General features: G+C 51.6%; 7 protein-coding genes across 7 annotated transcripts; 1 reads left to right on the forward strand and 6 right to left on the reverse strand.

Annotated features, from left to right (window-relative positions):
- Positions 1-601: 601 nt before the first annotated feature.
- On the reverse strand, positions 602-1,490 carry N7474_002186 (uncharacterized protein; the record flags this gene model as incomplete). Its single annotated transcript, XM_057193601.1, has 2 exons — positions 602-1,426; positions 1,479-1,490. 2 exons carry the CDS (start codon positions 1,488-1,490, stop codon positions 602-604), a joined length of 837 nt encoding a protein of 278 aa, XP_057058554.1.
- A 618-nt stretch (positions 1,491-2,108) lies between these two features.
- Positions 2,109-4,199, reverse strand: N7474_002187 (lysophospholipid acyltransferase family protein; the record flags this gene model as incomplete). Its single annotated transcript, XM_057193602.1, has 1 exon — positions 2,109-4,199. One exon carries the CDS (start codon positions 4,197-4,199, stop codon positions 2,109-2,111), a length of 2,091 nt encoding a protein of 696 aa, XP_057058555.1.
- A 120-nt stretch (positions 4,200-4,319) lies between these two features.
- ccpA lies at positions 4,320-4,806 on the reverse strand (the record flags this gene model as incomplete). The annotated part of the gene is made up of 2 exons (XM_057193603.1): positions 4,320-4,733; positions 4,792-4,806. The coding sequence occupies 2 exons, from the start codon at positions 4,804-4,806 to the stop codon at positions 4,320-4,322; spliced, it is 429 nt and encodes a 142-aa protein (XP_057058556.1).
- Positions 4,807-5,337: 531 nt separating this feature from the next.
- N7474_002189 (uncharacterized protein) lies at positions 5,338-6,024 on the reverse strand (the record flags this gene model as incomplete). Its single annotated transcript, XM_057193604.1, has 1 exon — positions 5,338-6,024. The coding sequence occupies one exon, from the start codon at positions 6,022-6,024 to the stop codon at positions 5,338-5,340; it is 687 nt and encodes a 228-aa protein (XP_057058557.1).
- A 2,789-nt stretch (positions 6,025-8,813) lies between these two features.
- N7474_002190 (DUF1593 domain-containing protein) lies at positions 8,814-10,292 on the forward strand (the record flags this gene model as incomplete). The annotated part of the gene is made up of 1 exon (XM_057193605.1): positions 8,814-10,292. One exon carries the CDS (start codon positions 8,814-8,816, stop codon positions 10,290-10,292), a length of 1,479 nt encoding a protein of 492 aa, XP_057058558.1.
- Positions 10,293-11,371: 1,079 nt separating this feature from the next.
- On the reverse strand, positions 11,372-12,238 carry N7474_002191 (uncharacterized protein; the record flags this gene model as incomplete). The annotated part of the gene is made up of 2 exons (XM_057193606.1): positions 11,372-12,040; positions 12,200-12,238. The coding sequence occupies 2 exons, from the start codon at positions 12,236-12,238 to the stop codon at positions 11,372-11,374; spliced, it is 708 nt and encodes a 235-aa protein (XP_057058559.1).
- Positions 12,239-13,006: 768 nt separating this feature from the next.
- N7474_002192 (uncharacterized protein) lies at positions 13,007-17,361 on the reverse strand (the record flags this gene model as incomplete). The annotated part of the gene is made up of 5 exons (XM_057193607.1): positions 13,007-13,791; positions 13,842-14,088; positions 14,138-14,581; positions 14,631-17,183; positions 17,281-17,361. 5 exons carry the CDS (start codon positions 17,359-17,361, stop codon positions 13,007-13,009), a joined length of 4,110 nt encoding a protein of 1,369 aa, XP_057058560.1.
- Positions 17,362-17,410: the final 49 nt, after the last annotated feature.

Here is a 17,410-nt window from a genome sequence, read left to right on the forward strand (position 1 = left end):
CGGCCTGGAGAAGGAACGAGCCGAAAAAGTGGCGGGCGGCGATGACGGCGGAGTGGCTGACAAATGGTGCCCGATAACTAAGTTAACTAGTTAAGGTAAAGATAACTACGTTCTGCGATAGTACAACATGGATATTCAATACGAGGAAGAAATGATAATAATAGTAAAAATGATATTAGTGACTTCAATTGACAGAGATAAATGGGATTGTGAATATATATTACAAAGAGCCTGTTAATTGCTGGTAGTTATATCTGACCTTGGGACGTATGGAATCAGCATGGATAGAACCTCTGATGAGAGACTGGACTATATTGGGGGATACAAATCGGGTCTGAATATTGATCCGGCAGAATCTACGGGTCTCCAGGCGAGAGCTGAGGCTTACATTTGACCGTCCAAAGGTTATGGTATATCAGAACTGCTGGGTTGAACTATGCCGGCCAGTAATTCCAGCGTGACCTAGTATAGATCGCTACAAAACAATAAACTCAGATCCCAAGCCAGCTGGTTGTCATTCTATGGACTATCCTATTTAAGTACAAAAAGTTCGAATACATGAGATCCAACTTCCCCCAATTCCAACCCCAACTCACCGCACCTAATACAGACGCAGCCGATTCCGCAGAACAGACAGATGTCGGCGCGAGATGGTGTTGTTGGCAGTGCCGTTGAGGTGCTGCGTAAGATTCAGATGTTGCGTAGCATTGCCGTGCAGGATAGAAGTAGCATTCTTATGCTTGAGGTACTCCAGCAGCGCATTGAAGACAGACTCTGCCTCGACATGGCCGGCGCTGTCAACACGCGCCTGATCCTCGGGCGTACGCTCAGACGACTGCGCCACCTGGGCTCGGTGCCAGGACTCAGAGTCTGAACCGGGTGTCTGAGCATGAGCCGCCTTCTCAGTCTCGGAGAGCTTGGCCGTGCGCAGCGCAACGTCAGCCTCATTGTTACCGTCATGCTCGTGGATCACCACGTCGTGCGTCTCGTCGCAGACGAGTTTCACCCACACCTCACTGTAAGACAGCTGGCGCGCGGCACAGGTGCTCACGGCGGCGCGGTGCTCGAGCGGCGTCGACACAAGAGGCGGGTCAATGCATCCCGGTACTTCGTGGAGAGTGACCCTGCAGCCGCAGTCTGGGTTGATCTCCACGTCCCTGTAGTCGCCGTAATGGTGATGCGAGACTAGCTCTGCATCCAGCGAGACGTGGTTGACGAGGTTGCGCTCGTACATGTACGACGGCACGGCAATGTTCTCGCAGCCGCCGATGGTGATGTCGCGCGGCGCGCCGGCCTGCTCGTAGTGTTCGTATGCGCCCAGGTCGGCCGACGGATCACCCGGGCAGCTGGGGTAGAAGTGTGTCCAGACGCGGACCGTGGTGGTCGCATGGATTGGGGCAAGGAGGGAGAGAATGGAGATAGCGGTCTGTGTGATTGTTAGTTACTATATCTGTGTGGCAGTACTATATTATACGAACCTTGGTATGCATGGCTGCGACGAAGTTCAACTTGATATCACGAACCGGGTATATGAACAAGAGATGTACTCGAGGATAGATCAGGGTCAAATGGAGCTGAAGTCCCCTTCCTTATATCTTGTCCATCATTCCACCCCAGCTGCCCGAGGAATATTGGATGGCGGGCAAGAATGAGAAACGGTCCAAGATATTGGGCAATGAAACGCGCCAGACACGTCCCTGGCTCAGTGAAATGATCTCCGCATCATACTTGGTAATGGTCAGGTTGTCACTGGAGCAATTAGCACCAGTAATGACAGAAGAGGCGCATTCCAGCCGTTAAGGGGCTGTCAGATGTTGATCCAGGACTGCTGTGGATCGCGTTCTGCTCTACTTGGTATGTGAGTCCTGTCCGTGCATTCCAGGGGGCGGCGGCGCGTCTATCAGAGTGCTTGAGAAAGGATTGATCTTCATGGTATAGACTTTTTCTGGTTCTAGGAGTGAGTGTAAAGATGTGAATCATTTCATTGGCTCATAGGTGATCAATACTGATCGGAGAATATCCGCTAGTCCGGTCACAAGGTGGTTGCTGGACAGAGAGCAAAGTCATGCATGGCGTGATAACCGTAGAATCAATAATCCAAACTGAAATCAGCGCTCTTTCTTCCCCTCTGCTTTGCCACTTGGAGGCTTGTGGTTCAAAATTTTCAAAATTGATTCACCCGGCTCAAAGCCACTGAACGTCTGCCGCCTTCCTCTGCTCTTAAAGGCCCGAATCTTGTCATCCACTTCTTCCAAGTCGTCCTCGGTGGGAAGCGAAGTGAGTCCCTTCAAGCGTGTCTGATCAGCAAATCCACTAGATCTGCTGCTGCTACGCTCCCTACTTGAGGGCTCGCTTGGCGGGATACTCTTCAGATGAGACTGGTATGCATCCGCCTTGTACGGATCGGTGGGGATATCAGCATCGACATCATCGGGAAGGATGCCAAAGCCAAGTTCGTTGATGGTGTCAGTGACCCGCTCTGCAAGTGCTTCGCGACTGTCACGGAGATCGGCCAGAGATGACGAAGACAGCGGATTCAAAGCCACCAGAAGCGGGGGCAGAGATTTGATGATATCCATTCCGATTTCACCGAATCGTAAAGCGGCGAAGCTGACTGAAATCATCAGACCAAAGAAGATCACGGCAAATGCCCCGAGTGAAACGCCATCTGGGACATAGGTTCGTGCCACCAACCACCAAGGCACGGATTGAGTGTAGTAACCGTCATATCGATTGTACCGAAGCCATGCCGTTACAATGATGGTGTAGTAGGCGTAGAGTGTCGGTGCGAGTCCCATCGCGACGAGGATTTTCCAGGTGCTGACGACATCGTGGCCTTGAAGTTTGACGACCGATGCCGCCAGTGCAAGCCGTCTTTTCTTCTCCGAGATCACTTTGGTTGTTACAAACACAGGCCAGAAAAGTAGAACGCCCGGCAAGGTGCCGATACTCAGAACAGACAGCTTGCATAGGCGATAGAGTAAGGTGATGAGCGTCAACCACCACGGTTTCTCCTCCAGATTCCCCCACTCTACTTGGTGGTCTTTGATTCCAAGGGATTCTAGTCGCCGGTTGTACTCCTTGACGGCTTTCTTCAAGCCTTGGATGCGTGGGTCATGGCGGTGTCGAGTATAGCCCTTCAACAAGCGACGGTTGAATTCAATGACCAACGGAAGCGGGAGTTTCTTGCTGATGGGATTGTAAAGTTTTCGTGTGGATTGAACGAGAATGAGTGTCTCGTGGTCGGGACTAATCTGCGTGACAGCTTCCAGGCCGTCATAGATGGTTTCAAGCAGAGATCCCACCGCATTTCGCTTACTATTCCCTCCCATTTTGAAAGCTTCCACTTGATCGGGATGGACGTGAATCGGCCGGCCGAATTCGATGACCGCCCTCGAGCGGAATTTATGCGCATGGAAATAGTTCATTCCGCATGGAACGATTGACAGCCCACAACCCGGATCGCGGGCCAGCGCGCCGAGCGACATCAGCGCTGCACCAGCTTTTAGGGGCAGCAGATTCGAGCGATCATGACTGCCTCCCTCGGGGAAAATCCCGATGCACCCGCCGTTGGAGAGCTCCTTGTAGACCGCATCAAACATCTGGCTTTGATCGACATGGGGAGCAATCTTAAAAGATGTCCCTTTGCGACCGGGGTCATTCGGAACAGGAGAGGCAAATGCTTTCTTGAGTCGAAGGACCGTGGGCCCCTCGATCTCTTCAATCGAGGCCGCCATCGGTCCATCGGGGCCTCTGACGGTCAGCGAACCCCCCGACATGAACGGCGGCTGAGTGAAATCAGTGTCCACCCCATGAATCAGAGCGGGGTCACTGTGTGGGTGAGGTTGGTAGATGCTGCCTTGTCCCGGCTTGGTCAAATCCATGGATCGGACGACAGGGAGCGCGCCCATGCATGATGCGAGCGTTCCGATATACGGCTCATTCATAGACTTTTGGGCGATTAAAAAGGAGACTCGTCGCCTAGCTTGCGACTTGAGCAGGTGCATCAGAATGCCCGAGTCGACGAACTGGTTGGCATGGGGCGCGGCCACGATCAGCACTGGGCTCTTTTCAGGGATCCTCCAGGCTCCACGAGGGTAGACCTCCCGGAAGAACAGGTTCAGACTCCAGGTGAAGAGCCACAGTACCAGATCGTACAGCCATGGGATCATACGACGGGAGACCGAGTTGCCCGCCATAATAAACAATACGGAACGAGGTGAGGTGGAAGCGGAGAAAAACGTGGGGCGGGAAAATCACAGCTCTCCCTTGCAACAGTAGGAAGTACATTATTATCGCACACAAACACTATGATCTAACTACTCTTCCCCGGGGAACTCAAAGCAGTTCAGCTTGAACGACACAAAACCTGGCTCCAGGAATTCAGGCAGGCACTGGGGCTCGGCGAATGGGCCATGCTCGAACGGCAGCTCGTACACGGGCTCGTCAGAGCAGTCGTCGTTGTTCCAGACACTCACACTGGAGCAACAGCCCGAATCATCGCCGATCAGGTGTGCGCTGAAGGAGTAGTTGTTGACGCTCCAGTCGCGGTCGACCGAGGTATGGCCGCAAGTCAGCGACGTCACGCTCACTTGCCTGGTGGACTTAGGCTCGCCTATCGCGGGCGCGCCAACATCGCACGACTCCCATGTCTGGAACTCGACGGTGGCAACGGGGAAGCCGGCCAGGACGGTCATAGGGCCCAGGGCCAGGACGGCCGCGGCGGCAAAGGTCTGTTTGGGTAACAGAGTAAGTATATCATCAACAGAGATGATGGGTGATATTTATTACCTGGGAGAAGTGCATCGTGGCTTGGAAATTGGGAGGATTCTCGTGTCTGGGTCTTTCAAGAGGGTTTGGGAGATGATTCAATTGAGTTTGTTCAGCTCCTAATTGCGTCCCTGGCTTTTAAGTAGCATTGCTTCTAGCCACACGCGAAGATCACCAGGGTCTGGTAAACATCCATCGGTTTCCCTTTGTCCGTGGAATGCAGTTGTTCTGAACGAGGGATTGATCTGACGGCTCTGAAGATCATCTGAAGATCATGCATGGAAAGACGGGCAAGGGCCGGAATGCGACGATCTGGAGAGCATCAGTGCCATGAAGGATGAGACGATCAGGCTCATGCAAGGATAGCCCGCACTGCTTAGGTCCCATCGGACATACTCTGCAACATCCCGATGTGTGCGAAGGGGTAGCATCGGCTTGCTCTATATCGACATCAATTATTCTAGATCATCTTCACTGTTGAGCCGCTTTGAATGCTAATTGCGAGAGAATCATGGAATGAACTACTTATGCAGTCCGTTCTAGCAGTTTAGATCTCCAAAATATCTTTTATATACTCTCCGACTCAGATTTGGGCGACAATTCCCGGATCATCGCCCACATTGTGAACGGTTCCGCTGCGTCCCAGAATCCCTTTGGGCATGTCCGAGCCCCCACCACGGTGAAACCCTGCTTCGTCCAGTAGGTGCTATTATTCTCTTTAACGGTGCGAATCATAATACGCACAGGGAACCGGGAGGTCTTCTCGCTAGCCATTTGTCGCCGCAGAATTTCCTCTTCGCACAAATGGACCAGATGACCTGCGATTCCTTTCCCTCGGATTCGAGGATCCGGCGGGAGAGCCACAGTAGACAGCTCGTAGTCGCCGAGACAGGCATGTTTTTGCAGGATCTGGCTGAGATCTTGGTCCACCCCTTCGGCTGTACTAGTCAGCTCGTCGTGGGGCCTCCACTGTCCGTCATCCTTCCATTTCTTCATGCTCGCGGTGCCGATCACCTCGTCTGGCTGGTCTGGGTCGTTTGAAACAAAGGCCACCACGGTGAACCCGCCCTCCCCGAGTTCTTCGGCCAATGTTGAGTCGGTCTGGAGTCTTTTCTTGGTGGTAGAGAATTTGATTACATTGGTGTGGTTGACCATATAGCTAGCGTTGACCATGTGTGTGAGATCGGACAACCATGGTTGAGTGAGTAGCTCAGAGGACGTGAATAGTGCTGTGTGGAAGGCTGGTCCGGTCATTGTGCGTCGTTGTCAATTGACAGTTTGGTGGGGAGGTGATTATATTTGAACAGCTTAACAAGAGCGGAATCCATCCGCCCCGTCATTACGTATTCTTGATCAGTGAGTCACTAGGATCGAGCTCGCGTCGGCCTACTGGGTTTGGTTTGGTTAGGGCGGGTAATGGCGCCTTCCGAAAGGTCCAGCCGCTAAGCTTAAATATTTGGTTTGGTTTTGCTCCAGATCTATATCAGAATGATGTACAGGAATTTACAATTAGATCACGTACTGCAATCAGTTAGCCAGGCTCTCTCCAATTGTATCGTACCGTTCAAACATACCGGGATAAAAAGGTACGGCAGCTGCCTCTCATACTCCTTCCATGCATCGCCGTACTTTTGTCGGCATTTGGTGATATCCCTTATGGCCCGGTGGGGTGATCGTGACATTGAAGAATACCGGATAGAACCAAGAGAACGGACTGTGAAACCCGGTCACCAGACTCCATGAAAGAGCAAAGAACATGTCGCAGGTGTAATGGACCTTGCAGGCCAGTCCGTACCATCTATCCGCCAGGATAGTGTCGCCATTCTCAGCCACAGTGGTTTTTGGATTGTGAACCTCTTGCCATGGAAGCTGCGGGAACGTCCTGCTCTTTACGAGAGTGTCACGCTCCATCATTCGAAACGAGTTCTTCCGGCAGTTTGCCGTGTCCCAGACCCAAGTAGTCAAAAAGGTACGACACGAACAGCGCAGTTAGCGCATATCGATTCCACGCGTATGTGGCCGGGTCATGATTAGCAAGAAATAGTGTGCAATGGCAGTACGACATTGGTCAGGCCAATGTTGATTCAACAGCTATCATCTGTGCCAGTGACAGTTTTGAAAACACGCCTTGCTCCCGGAATAAGCCGCTTGGAATGAGAATCAGAAAAGGCGGATCTACACTGCCTGAAGAGGGGCCTCATAAGCACTAGTGAAGTGCACACAATAGCGAGGTCAAGTTCAAGAAGCGTCCACAGCGCTTGCTTGGAGCCACTAGCTGCATTTACAATCAGTGTCGTTGACATATGACTGGAAACGGAACTCACAAGTGACATTGTCTATGGTGTAGTGTTTGAGCTCCACTAACCGGAGTAGACTGCAAATGCAGACCCTGGTCAAGAAAGGATGAGTCGATCAAGAACCTTTCACCGTGTTGAATATACTTACAAACCACCGATGGAGAAAAGCCCGGTTAGCAGGATCTTCTGTTGGGTGGCGAGCTTTAATCGCCAGACAATACCGACGGGAAGGAAGAGAAGAAAAACATCCTCAGCGAGCGATATTGCACTCATCGAAACAAAAAACACTTCTTGTCCGCTCAAACATGTACCCTTGACGCTGACTCGTAGCCAAAAGTGCTGAGGTGGCCAGCATTGGAAGAGGTTGACCAAAACGAAAGCTGTTCCCCACGCAACACTGAATATTATGAGACACGTCGTTGCAATTTTCCACTGTTGTATAGAGCCTAGTAGTTGTCGGAGAAGCACAATGAGTGATAATTTGATGCAAACTTGAGACAGTGCCCAGAATAGCTGAGCGAGCCAAAATAACTGATGTTATGAGTGAGAAACATACTCCAACCATATCAATAATCAACATTACCAGTGCGACACGGCCACGAGTCTTCTGCTCTAGGCTCCAGATGTCTTGGCCGACTCCGTTGAATGCAGCTAGAATATCTCATCAGACGCAACCTGAGGACCGACTGTTTGTAACTCACCAATTATTGTGCTTATAGTCACTCCATAGCAGAACACCAGTCCAAGAGTCATAAGCAAGTCCCCAATATCGAGATGCTTAATCAAGAAAGCTCGACTGTAGATACGTAGAATAAAGAATATAGTGGCTACAGCCGCACCGACGGCAGGGACTGCCACCAAAACCACTCTCCAATAGTCGGATTCAGCCATTCGAAGAACATGGTAGCATAATGCTCATAGATGGGCTTTTCATTTCCTTGTACAAGGATCATAAGTTTGAAATCCTCAGACCACTTAACGTGAGGCTTTGAAGCTAGCGAGCAGTGTTGACATCATCAGGCCGCGGCGTGGCGACCTCGGATTTGGGATGAGTAAGGAATTTTGATGCCCCTGAGGGTTTGTAGACATTACATCAGATTCCCAATACTGGCAGAATATTTACCACCACAATGGAGACAAATTTCCGGGGTAGTGGAGTACCATCAATTGCAAATCGATGCGATGACTGCCGTGTGGATGGTTGTTTCAAACAGATCAGGCCATTCAATAATGTTGCGACCATCTCAGTTGCATTACTTACGCGATAGGTCCTGAGATCGGTCTGTCCTGGTTTCTTTTCCAAAGGTCTGCAAGTTTTCTACAAATCGAGCTGTGATATGCCATCAAGCGGATGAGGAACTTCCTTTCACCGTCACCACACCGCATTCTAACGCGCCGATTCAAGTACTCTGCGCAGACACAGTAAGGGTTGCAAAAGAACCCGAGATACTAGCTGTTGGGGGCCCGGCTTGGGGACGAGTACTCCGCAGGTTCCCCACAAATGGCAGTGGAGTTATGAATAGCACTTGTGAAGCATGCAGTGCCTAAACTATCCTAATACGGATTAAAGTGGGGACTTCTCCGCGGTTTATTGCCCAATATGACAATCCCTGGACCCCAACTGTGGTATTTCTACAACTATAAAGTAAAGCCTAACTTGCTGAAGACCCGAGATGTAGAACTGTACAGTTGAAGACGAGAGTCTCTCCCCTTTGCAATCCGCTCAGATAAATCAAGCCATCCGACATGCGGTTTCCTGTCTCCCGTCTGTTCGCTATTGGTCTGCTGGCCACCGTGCTCCCAGTCACCTCGGGACACTTTACCAAGGAATCGGCAAAGGTGCGCACAGTCGTCACGACTGACATGGAGCAGGACGACTTAGCCTCGCTGATCCGATTTCTACTCTACACCAATGAAGTCGATACGGAGGGCATCATCTATACCTCTAGCCGCTATCACTGGGCTGGCAATGGCAATGGCACGGAGTTGCGGTGGACCGGCACGCGGACCATCCAGGATATTGTCCTCAAGGCATACGCTCAGGTGCACCCGAATCTATGCCGCCATGACCCATTCTACCCGACGGCGGAGGAGCTATTACCCATAGTCAAAATCGGCAACATCGACTTCGAGGGCGAGATGGATCATGACACGGAGGGTTCTGATCTTATCCGATCACTGCTGCTGGATGAGGACCCGCGGCCGCTATACTTGCAGGCCTGGGGCGGCACCAATACTATCGCCCGTGCTCTAAAGTCAATCGAGGAGCGATATTCCGGCTCGCAGCAGTGGGCGCGGACCAAGGATACCATCTCTCGTAAAGCTGTCATCATGGCCAGCGGCTTTCAGGACGACACTTACACGGATTACGTCGCTCTGCAGTGGCCTCAGATACGCGTCGAGCAGCTGTCGACCGGCTATGCGACGTGGGGCTACAACTGCAATCTGGGTCAAGGCAACGTCCGTGGGCTGCCTGACGACCTCAAATATTTCAGTGGTTACTGGATTAAGCCGTTCATTGAAATGGGACCGTACGGTAGGCTCTATCGTTCCTGGCTCGACGGTCAACACATGCCAGGGGACCCGCTCGACATCTTCGGCAATCTAACCAAAGCGGCCTCTGGCTGGTGCAAGCCGCTTGGCTCGTACGACTTCCTCTCTGAGGGCGACGACGTGGCTTACATGCCCCTGTTGACCACCGGCATCCAGGACCCAGCGAACCCGAACCTCGGGAGCTGGGGCGGCCGGGCCACGCAGAACAGCACGTTGCCGAATCTGTGGGTGATGGTTGACAGCGAGAAGAACCAGACTGGCACCGAGGTCGGGAACTACACAACAGACCGCTGGATGGCGGCCGCCCAGAACGACTTTGCAGCTCGCATGCAGTGGACAGTGACGCCGGAGTACCAAGACGGAAATCATGCGCCCTCGGTTGAGATCCTGAATAGCAGTACAGTAAAAGGTCGTCCTGGGGGGACCGTGAAGCTGACCAGCTCGGTTCGCGATCCGGATGGCGACAAGGTAACTACGTCCTGGTGGCAGTATTTCGAAGAAGGCACCTACCCGGGGATGGTGAGAATAGCCCAGCATGATCACAATATGGCAACGGTGACGATCCCGACTGACGCGAAGTCCGGCCAAACTATCTCGATCATCCTGCAAGGGACGGACGATGGGCAGTTCCCCTTAACTCGCTACGACCGACTTTTCATCCAAATCACATAATCCAATGGACTGGGAATCCTACGTGGCCCCTACTTTGATATTTGGTAGAATTAGCCTAGTCATAGCATGTAGTGTATTCTTAAATGGTTGGACGCTGGGAACAGCAGCAGTACATTCCTGGCGATCCGCTACATGCTGGGAATAATCAGGAGGCGAGGCAAGGTTCTTTTGTGCTGCTAGCTTCCACTGCTCACAAAATGAAACAATCGACAAACATTGATGGTTTACGGGTAGCAAATTCCAACCAAAAACGCAGTTCATTTTACGCGACACTGACTCAACATGGTCCACATCCTCTCAAATTTCACCTGGATAATAAACGTCACTAGAGGGTTATGTTACAAAGGCTTCTTAGGTAAACCTGCCTTGTTGATTGTGCGGGACCGGTAATATTTACCGCGCTCTGGACGGTAAGCGCCTACGGATCGACATATGCGGATTTTCGAGAGAGACGAATGAGAGAGTAAGTGCACTCCAGTCTAGGAGTAAAATGGTGATGATCTGAGGCGAGATTTTCCAGTCTATGAGTTCAGAGTCTAGATAGAGTCCTTAGAAATATCCGAGGAAAGGAATGATCCCTTGTCATCCACTAGACCGAGCTCCCTGTCCAATTGTGCTTACAATTACCGAATTCGAATGACCCACCATACTTCTCAATACAGAGACTCTAGCCACCATGCATGTATGAAGGGCCAGAATTGTTCAGGTCATATCTCAGCAGAAATGTTCTTGGATAGTCAAGAGCTCATCCTTTTCCATATTTCGGCACTACGCACTCTCACTCCCCCAAGCCCCAGTTCCTCGACCTACAGCTGCGCTATCCACTGGGTTTCGAAGAAAGTGAACTAGTTATAATCAATGTGCTTCCTTTGTCAGCTAATGCACAATAGCGATTTCGCAAGATGTCTACCTCACGACCACCTTTCAGACCACCTCATTTTCATCAAGACCGCTTACGCTTCTTCCGTACACCTTTCGTAACCCGCTTCGAGTCCGCTTCCTACTTGCCTCATCGTAGTATCCTTCCCTTTCTTTCGCGTCAGCTTGCTCGCCCCCTTCCTCTGAGCTTCTCCTTTGCTTCAATATTTTGCTTCCATTGTAAGTTCCTCCTCAACTTCTTTTTGGACCAGATCCAGAAACTGCGCCTTAATGTGTTGGAGAATGCCCAGGATCCGCTTTCGATTCCGCCATCCGTGCGAGCCGCTTAGCCATTCATCGGCATGCAGGAAAAGATATCGCCAGTCCAATCCCTCGGCGTCTGAGAGCTCCTCGTCTTGTAAAACTAGATATCGCACCACGAGGCGCTTCCAGAGTTCGTTTGGAATGACCTCTTGCCAGTGTGGCAAGACTTGTAGCAGGCGTGAGGTATCTGCAAGATCTGGTAGGAAGTCGATTATGCTCCATAAAATGTCGCAAGGAATATAAATTCGTCGATTCTTGGGCTTTTGGGAGCGCAGGGTCATTGTATGGGTTGAAACTGCTTGTTCCTTGACAGCTAGAATTTTCTTTGCTGGCTCCGAGCTCTGCGCTTTCGTCTTCTTGATGAGCCCTGCAACCTCTGCGATCTTGAGGGGATCTCTTAGAAAGAGCGTTTCCGGAGGAAGTTGCTGTCTCCTGATATACCTGTTGTACCTGGTAACAGCAATTTTCAACCCCTTGTACAGATCGGGATCTCTCAAGCGGTATTCGAAATGGCCCCATTCGATTGAGTCATGCTTCGCTAGCCCCAGGTCCCAAAGTGTGGGACTCTGTTGTTAGAGTTTATGAATGATCTCGACAAAGGCATCAAGGTTCTTGACAAGTGACTCTGCGTCGATAGCCTGAGCTGCTAGCACCCAGCACCGCTCATGCATCACATACATGTCTCCTTGGCTCGGAGGGCCATAATAAATTGGCCAGCATCCTACTATAAGCATACGTTGGGATCCGATATGACCGATGATCATTTGGGATGGGTCTTTCGGAGCTTGCACCGGCGCTGAGTACCGTAAAGTGTTATGGCACCAGCTTTCAAACCCGACTCCAGTCAAATGGCATTTCATTTTACGATTTTTGTAGTCGACGGTAGTTACCTTGACTTTGGGTGGTTAGCAATATGCAATAAAGGACAGGAAGAAATCTCACTGGCTCTCCAGAAACGGTCCCATGCCCACGGGAATTGAAAGTAGACATCGTTTAGATCGGCCGACCTGCCGAGTACACTCTTATCCCGTTTGTAAGTTCTAAACCACTTGGTTGACTCTAAGAAGACTGGATCCCAAACATGTTGGCGTCCGACCCCGCCGGCTCCGATGAAGCCCCCGCATAAGGTGCATTTGACATGTTGCATTGTGTTCTGTTTTGTTGTTTTGTTTTTTGTCCGAGAGCAGAATTATCTTGGTGAAAAGACGCGAGCAGAGGAACCGAGGAGGTAGATGTCATGATGAGGCCTAGACTAGGGCCGACCTCAACTCTTGCACCTTCCCTTTCCAGACCCCATCACAACACACCCAGTAGAAAAACACAGCGACATCTATAAGACCCGTCACACTAGGATTTACGTCAATTGAAACCTCCATTTATGAAGGCGGTTGCAGTCTCTTCCCCCAAATCAACTAACCATGCAGAGCAGGTGAATACGCTGATGGGCTTGACCTCGACTTCAACGTCTTTAGATAATTTGTGTTGATATAATATATCCATAGATAGTACAGCGGGACGTGAGAGGCCTTAAACTAGAATCCAAAACTATCAAGCAGGGAATTGGCATCCGGCTCATGGAACATGGTGGGGGGCGGCTTGGGTTTCTGCGGTTGCTGCTTGGCCTGATCATCTTCCTCGGTCTCAGCAGCTTTCGGGACCTGCGGGGTAGTAGTAACTACAGGTCGTCGCACTGGCATATCGGCAACGACCAGGCTGCTCCGCCGGCGCAGCAGTTTCCGGTAATCCACCCCGTCCTCGTGTACATGCGCTGGAGTGCGAGGTGGCAGCGGGTGCAGGAATTCCCAGCGGCGAACCAGGTCGAGGGCGAGAAGGTCGCAGCCCATCCGGTCGTAGAGTCTAGCGTTGCGCAAGACAAAATCCCATTCTTCTCGCGGATGAACTTGAGATGCACCCTTGATGGTTTGCAGGGTCTTCTCGCGGAGCTGTTGGTAGAGAACGACCAAAGCCGGGTCGTTGGAGAGGTAGGATTTGGATTGGAGAGGAACTCGGCCCGGGCTACCAGGAGATGCTGGGGTTGCTGGCGAGAGAAGAGTTTCGACGGGAGATATCAGAGACCGGACAGCCATATCCCGTCGCCCAAGCATCCAGAAGGCCCACGAGGCCATCCACCGATTTCCTCCTGTGGCGGCTTCGGGGAGAACCCTCTCTTCTAATATTTCCTTGAAGACAGGTCCGCTGTCTCCCTCAAAAGCCCGTGCAATAGCAATAGCGAGCTGAAGATCCCCGACCTGGTTCATGAGGACATTGGTCGCATCGCGAAGGTGGTCAGCAAGCAGGAAAAACGCCGCGGCGTATTCTTTGCACATTAGCTTAGACCTTTAAGCAAAATTAACTGGTAGCACTCACCGAATCGCCGTTTGCCTAGCAATGCATAGGCATTTTTGAGGGCGGATGTCTTCCACCGAGCTTCTTTAAAGTCATTGGCTAGCAAGCGCTGGGTAGCTGCTTGTTCGCGGTGCCAATGTGCGATACGCCACAGGCCTTGCAGGATATTCTTCTTTCCGAGCGCGAGATAGTACAGAGAGCAGTCGAGGGGGTTGCGTTCCTCGGTCTTGGTATACTCGTTTCGTGCGACGACTTCAAGCTGCGCATTCTGTAATGACACGGTTAGATCAGATCTATACAGGACGGAAAATGCTTACCAAAGCCGTCGGGTCTGAGAGCCACATAAAGATGCCGCTCTCCCGAGCAGCCTTCCATGTCATCTTGCCATTGAACTGCCGCGAAACGAGATCGGTCAAAATATCCTGGCTGCCGCTGTGAAAAGCCCAAACAATCTCTCGCCAGGAGACGGTGTCTTTGTTTGCTACCCCTTGACTTCGTCGAAGCATATGCTGTCGAAAGAAAAGGAGATAACGAGCTGCATTGTCATCCATCGATCGTCGATGCTTCTCCACTGTTGCAACGCACTCGATGATATCCGCTAGGCGAAATTGTTCGTGACTTGATAATTGCGGCAATGCTATGTGTGCTAGGTTCTCATTGAGTGCTGTCGCAGAAGCTTCGTCCATTACAGACGACATGTCGTCCTCGACAGCATCGACATAGGAAGAGCGCATCTCTTTCAATGCTGCTTGTTGAGGGGCCTGCACTTGTCAGCATCATATTCTAAAATACACGTAGGTAAATCCTTACATCTTGCTCCTCGTAAAAATCTTCGAGCGGCATCTCCAGGATGCCATCCAGATCATCACCTTCCGTGTAGAATTTAAGCTTCCGATGAAGATTTCTCAGTATAGCGTGCACTAAATTCGTCTTCCCAGACAGAATGCATTGTGCCAGGAACTGTGGGTGAAAGACGGGTAAAGGTCCGTTGATACGACTGGCAAGGTCGAACAGGTCAACTGATGGCAAGCCACGAGACTGCATGCGAAGCTCGGAGACAAGCCGGTCTCCGACATCAATGTCCTTGCCATATACAAACAGCTGGTTGCCGGCGCCAATGACCAGATGACCATTTGACAACCAGCAAGAATCTCCAATGGGGTGCGGTGTGAGGTCTCTGATCCAGATCTCTCGAACTTGTGTCCACGACGGTCGAGAGTCGAGATAGTCATACCGAAGCTGGGATAGGAGAACTACCTTATGGGGGAACCCCACGGCGAGGATAGACTGTTTATCGGGGGTGGAGGTCCAATCCAGATCTCGAATGATATCATTCTGGGCAAAGTGCTCTTCAAATTCCAGCTGGGCGTTGTTTGTGTCCCAGATCGTGAGGTGAGTCCGGCCCTCGTCCACCAATGCAGCTTTTCGGATAGAGCTTGCACTGGCCAAAGATGGGTTGTCAATGCCTGTCCCGACTGTCGATTTGAGTAGCCACTCAACCTGGGCATTTTCCTGGTCGACTTTGGCGGTCCAAGTGCGAAGGATTCCGCTATGCGTGTAAGAGAGAGCAATGTCTGCAGAAAACGTGTCAAAGAACCCAGATGTCTTGGTCTTCGGGCCCGCGGGATCCACAGGAAGGATGTAAGCCAGATCTTCCTTCAAGCCCATATTGAAGTCACAAAACTTCCGCAATTGGCACTGATCTTCTTCGCTTTTGTCTAGGTCACCATTTTGGGCAGGCCATCGAATTTCCCACGCGATACCATCCATGTTCGCATCAATGGTTGCAATATATGCCACACCCGTACTTGCTTCTGTCGGAATTGGAAGCACACATAGTGGCTTGGCTGATAGTGTAAACGGAAGGGAGGCGATTCTTTTTGCATGATAGGAGCTGGTGTCCCATAGCGAAACCCCATTGTGGTGGAGGTTGACCAAAAGATTGCAACCCTCAATCACGCAGGTCCGATGGATGTGCTCATCTGAGAGCAGCACACTCTTATGGTTCAGGAAAGACCCGCTGTCCCGACGCTTTTGCTTCCAAATCATTCCTTTATTCTCACTGGTTCGCGAAACGAGCGTGTCACCTGTGGCGTTTCGAACGATCTTCTTGACGGGGGCGGTATGTCCAGTCCAAGATGATTTCGGGATGATTCGTTTCTTGCGTGGTGCTGGGTCAAAGAGGACGTCCACATGTGAGTCGTACCATTCAATACGGCCGTCAAAATGATGGACGAGTATGCTGAGCGTGTCATCCGAAGTGGTGCTTTGGAACGCATGGATTTGGGCGTAATCTTCCCCCTTAGTGAGGCCAGGCAAGAATCCAAACTTCAAGCCCTCCACATGCAGGATGTTGAAGACACTCATATTGGTTTTGACTCTGGAGCCAACATCCTCCAGAGCCCAAGCGGCCATATGACCCTGGCCGTCAATCACCACACAAATCTCCGGGCTCTTGTTCGCCACTTCAATGAGATGCTCCAGGGCATGGTTTTCCTTATTCCCTGTGTTTCTTTCCACCGCGCGTTCCGTAGCAGAGCAGAAATCGCGACTGTCCAAGATGAACCCGTACCGTCGTTGGGAGCCTGAACCCTCCTCGGACGCGTCTCTAGGCTGAACCGAGGCATTCATATCAATATCCGCCCAAAACTGCAGGGGAGAAAGCGCATGATGATCCATAACTGCCCACACTCGAATCTTGTTATCGGCGCACATGGTGTACAAGACATTATCGACAGATTGTTCCCGATGGTAGGGCAAGCGCCAGTGCAACCCCGTCACGACATTTGGATGGGGCAGGTACGAGATCTCGAATCGGATTTCGTCTGCACTAAAGCTAAGCCGTCTCCATACCTTCGCCAAACGATCATACGGCCCGACAGTCACCACCAGCGACGCATCGGGGGAGAACTGCGCGAATTTGACCGGGGTTGCAAGCTTCCGTTTCCAAAGTAGGCGCGGGTCTTCATTTTCATCCAAAATCCAAAGCGTGAGGCTTGAATTGCCCAAGAGGAGCTCGTTCGGGGAACCCCATGACAGAGTGGAGATCGGTTCGTCGTCATCGTGGGCGCGGAAGGTATGAACGAGAGACCACTGCATAAAGCGACATGTTAACACAATCCTGCTCCCATATCCCGACGCTGTCTGTCCTTCATGAGACTGCGGTATACACACTTTCAAGGTCTCGCCTTTAAGGCCATATGGCTGATACACAAAGACATCCGGTCCCCCACACACAGCAATATTACCCGTAGCCTGATCAAAAGCTACCGCTTCGAGGGAGTCCGTATCATCGACGTAGATCGTTTGAAGGAGCGTCTGCGGGCCGCCGAGAATGACCAGCGCGTGGCCGGAGATGTACGCCTGTCGAGCAACGCGCAGGGGCAGCGGTCAGCGACAGAACGGAAATCAAGGGAATCAAAGCTGCAGCACACAGTCAGGGTGTCTTGGGGACACTTACAACAACGCGCAGGCCATCCCACAGCGCCGTGCTGAACGACCGGAGCTTGGCTGGGGGCCGCCCCGGCAGGACCGCTCGCATGGAGGCGGTTGGGTTTCAAGGTCGGGCGCTTGATGGAAGGGTGTGTTAC

This window comes from Penicillium riverlandense, assembly GCF_028828495.1.
Source record: "Penicillium riverlandense strain IBT 135883 chromosome Unknown utg000001l_segment0_segment0, whole genome shotgun sequence".
NCBI classification, from domain to species: domain Eukaryota; kingdom Fungi; phylum Ascomycota; class Eurotiomycetes; order Eurotiales; family Aspergillaceae; genus Penicillium; species Penicillium riverlandense.